General features: G+C 57.6%; 1 protein-coding gene across 1 annotated transcript; it reads right to left on the reverse strand.

The window, feature by feature from the left end:
• Positions 1 to 422: 422 nt before the first annotated feature.
• On the reverse strand, positions 423 to 3,184 carry TMEM200C (transmembrane protein 200C). Its single transcript, XM_044241012.1, has one exon. It carries the CDS (start codon positions 3,122 to 3,124, stop codon positions 1,208 to 1,210), a length of 1,917 nt encoding a protein of 638 aa, XP_044096947.1. The 5' UTR covers positions 3,125 to 3,184; the 3' UTR covers positions 423 to 1,207.

The following is a 3,184-nucleotide window of genomic DNA, read 5'->3' on the forward strand; positions in this document are numbered from 1 at the left end:
TTAAAACATTACCTTTTCAGCCTATATAGGCCATGGATTCGAGATCTTGAACTTAAAATCAAAACCAAGTAAGTCAAATCCAAGAGGATGAAAAGGGGCCATTAAGCCTGGTGCTCTGTAAATTAATACTTTGAGGTAAACTTAGAAGTATTATAGAAAATTACTATTTATTTAAAGTTTCATTCTATTTGAAAGAGAAACTCCCAAATGTTCAATACTACCCTATGTTTAAAAGTTAAAAATCTTCTGTAAATAGATAGAGTCACTGAGCACGTTGGGGGAGGATAGCTACAATCATAGTATGAGTGTCATAGCATAATATTTTAGATTTACCAGCTGAACTGTTAAATGTTTGATGTGTATTAGAGGCATTAGTTCCAAGGCAAAATGAAGCGATATTATGTTTAACTGTTTGTTTGGAAACTTCTTTTATTAAAAAAAGTTTTTTTAAATAATGCTATTTGCAACACAGGTGTGATAATACTCAATATTGTGTACTTGATATAGTGAATTTAGGAATGTAACAATCCATCTAGATGATGCCCATCCCCTCCTCCATTAGATACCCTAGTAGTAAAATGTAAATACCCTTTTAAAAAATAAAGAGGCCTTTGAGCTGTTGGAGCAGAATAGGGCGGGGCAAGGAAAAGTGCTCTTTGCTGGCAGACTCTTGCTTCTGGCTTTGACTTCATTGAGTAAGGGCAGTTCTCAAAGAACTTTGACAAATCCTTCCATGCTCCACAAAAGCACAAGAGAAGGAAAGCTTGTCATTCACAAGCAGCTATGGACAAAACCAGAGGCACAGGACAGGGTTAGGGAAATGAGGGGGAGGAAAAAGTTGGAGTAAAGTGCACAGTTACTGTCAAAAAAATATATTATTTTGATCCTAAGAAAATTAAGAGAATTTCATCTAATGAACTAGATTGCTGACCTTTTAATACATTTGGTTTTCATGGAACATACAATCACCATCGGACATAAAAGACTAGTTTGCTTTTTTAAAAAAAATTGCTTGGAGTTATCTACAGGAATCTTGTGAACGCATTTCAGGGATAACATTCTGCAGCTCTTTGGGTATTGGATGATTTCCTCGGGTAAGTCCACAAGGAAATAGGGAAATGTTAAATTCACGGATTCAAGTGGGCATTCCCCCAATCCTCTGATTCCTTTGCCCACCACTACCCCCCTCCCCTCGCTCCTTCATTTCCTAAATGCCAGTACTTTCCAGTTCTCCATCCTCTACCCCTATGGCGTGAGAGCGGGAAATCATGAAGAGTTTCTCCTTGTTTGTAAACTGCCTCTGCACCGGCTGAGGTGACTGGCCCGCGGGTGGCCCTTGGCTGGGATCCTCGGGGGGCCTCTGCTGCGCCCCCGGGGCCGTGGGGACCTCACAGTCTGGACTTTTACTGGCTACTGCTTCCACAACCGACTCCAAAGAGGTGCCAGCCTCCCGCAGGGGGGTGTAGCCCTTATTGCAGCAGGATGGGTCATCCGACTGGGAGCTCGGCGAGTCCGGCCTGGCAGGGGGCGAGTCCTCCAGCCGCAGGGACGGAGAGGGGGAGGCAGCTTTGGCCAGAAGGCTCGAGTCCAGCTCCGCGCTGCCCGGGGAGGGCGGGGGCTCGGGGGACGGTGGCGCCCTGTAGTCCGGGAGCCCGCTGGTGCTGCGGCGCCGCAGGGCCGCATACCTGCCGGTCCTGGGCAGGCGGCCACCCTGCCCCCTGGCGGTGCGCGCCGCCGCCGCGCCCTCGGGCTCCTCCAGCTCTCTGGGCGCCCAGCGCGAGCCGCCCGGGGCACCACGGAGATCGGTCAAGCTCAGGTCGAGCTCGCCCCGCGGGATCTCTCGGGAGCCACGTTCCCCAGGCGGCCTCTGCCAGCTGCAGCTCGCGCCCTCCGCGTCCCCGTCCCCATCCCCAGCGCCATCCCCGTCCCCGTCGCGGTCCCCTTGCAAGGGTAGCAGCGCGAAGGCGCTCAGCGAGGAGCCCACGAGGGAGCTGGCGGTGCTTTGGCGCCCCCAGCTCTCGGGTGGGCTGCAGGGCGCCGGGCTGCCGCCGCTGCTGGCGGCCGCGGTGGCGGCGGCGGCAGCGGCCACCGCGGCGGCGGCAGCGGCGGCGGCCCGGCGACGGCTGGCCACGCCCGAGCGCTCGCGGTAGATGCTGTACACGGCCTCCGCCAGGCTCGGGGGCTCCCGCGGGCAGCGCGGGGACGAGGCCAGGTCCGGCGGGGACGCGGCGCCCTTGGCCCCGCCGCCGCCCCCGCCCAGCGCGGCGGGGTGGGGCCACGAGCCCCTGGCCAGCATCGCTGCCGCCCCGAAGGCGTCCCCCGCGCTGCCGCCGCAGCTCCCGGGCTTCAGCTCCAGGCCCCGCGACTGCACGTAGCTGAGGAAGCCGTTGAGCGGCGGGGCCCCGGTGGGCGCCGAAGCGGGGGCGGAGGACGAGGAGGCGGCGGCGGCGGCAGCAGCCGCGGCGGCAGCCAGGTCTTTGGCGCGGAGACTGTGCACGTCGATGACGGTGGAGTAGAGGTCCCGCAGGTTGATGATCTTGGTCTTCTTGTCTCGGTTCTCGTGGAGCACCGCGTTGGCGCAGATGAAGAGGAAGATGCCGATGCCCATGATGAGGGGCCCGAAGACCTTGAGTTTGTCAGAGTGCAGGTACCCGGAGAAGATGCGGAAGAAGAAACCCACAGAAGTGGAAGAGGACGAAGGGCCGGCGGACCGCGCGGGAGGTGTGCTCCGGGGCGCGCCCACCAAACTCGAGTTGACACCCCCCGGAGTCCCCAGGTGGCTCCTGGACCGGTTTTTGCTGCCACTGCCGTTGCTATTGGCCGTGGTCGGGGCACGGTGGCCGCTGCCTGCGGGTGGCAGCTGCTTACCCCCTTCCCTGTTGGTCCCATTGGCCTTGGGCCAGTAGCCCACGACCGCCATGGCTATGCCCACCAGCAGCACCAGGATCCCGCAGAGGGCAATGAGCCCCGAGATGGAGCACAGCTTTAGCTTGCCTTTCACCACCACCACATCGTTCTTGCGCCTTTTCTTGGCTTTCCGCTTGCGCTTGGGGACCTGGGTTGGGGGGCGGAGGGGATCCTGCTTTCTGGCGGAAATCCTCAGGAGCCCGCCGGTGGCTATCATGGTGAGCCAGAGCCCTGCGGGGCTAGTCTCTGTGGCAGAAGCTTGTGTAGTGGGGGTGCC

Source organism: Neovison vison, chromosome 3, assembly GCF_020171115.1.
Source record: "Neovison vison isolate M4711 chromosome 3, ASM_NN_V1, whole genome shotgun sequence".
In the NCBI taxonomy this organism is placed as follows: Eukaryota; Metazoa; Chordata; class Mammalia; order Carnivora; family Mustelidae; genus Neogale; species Neogale vison.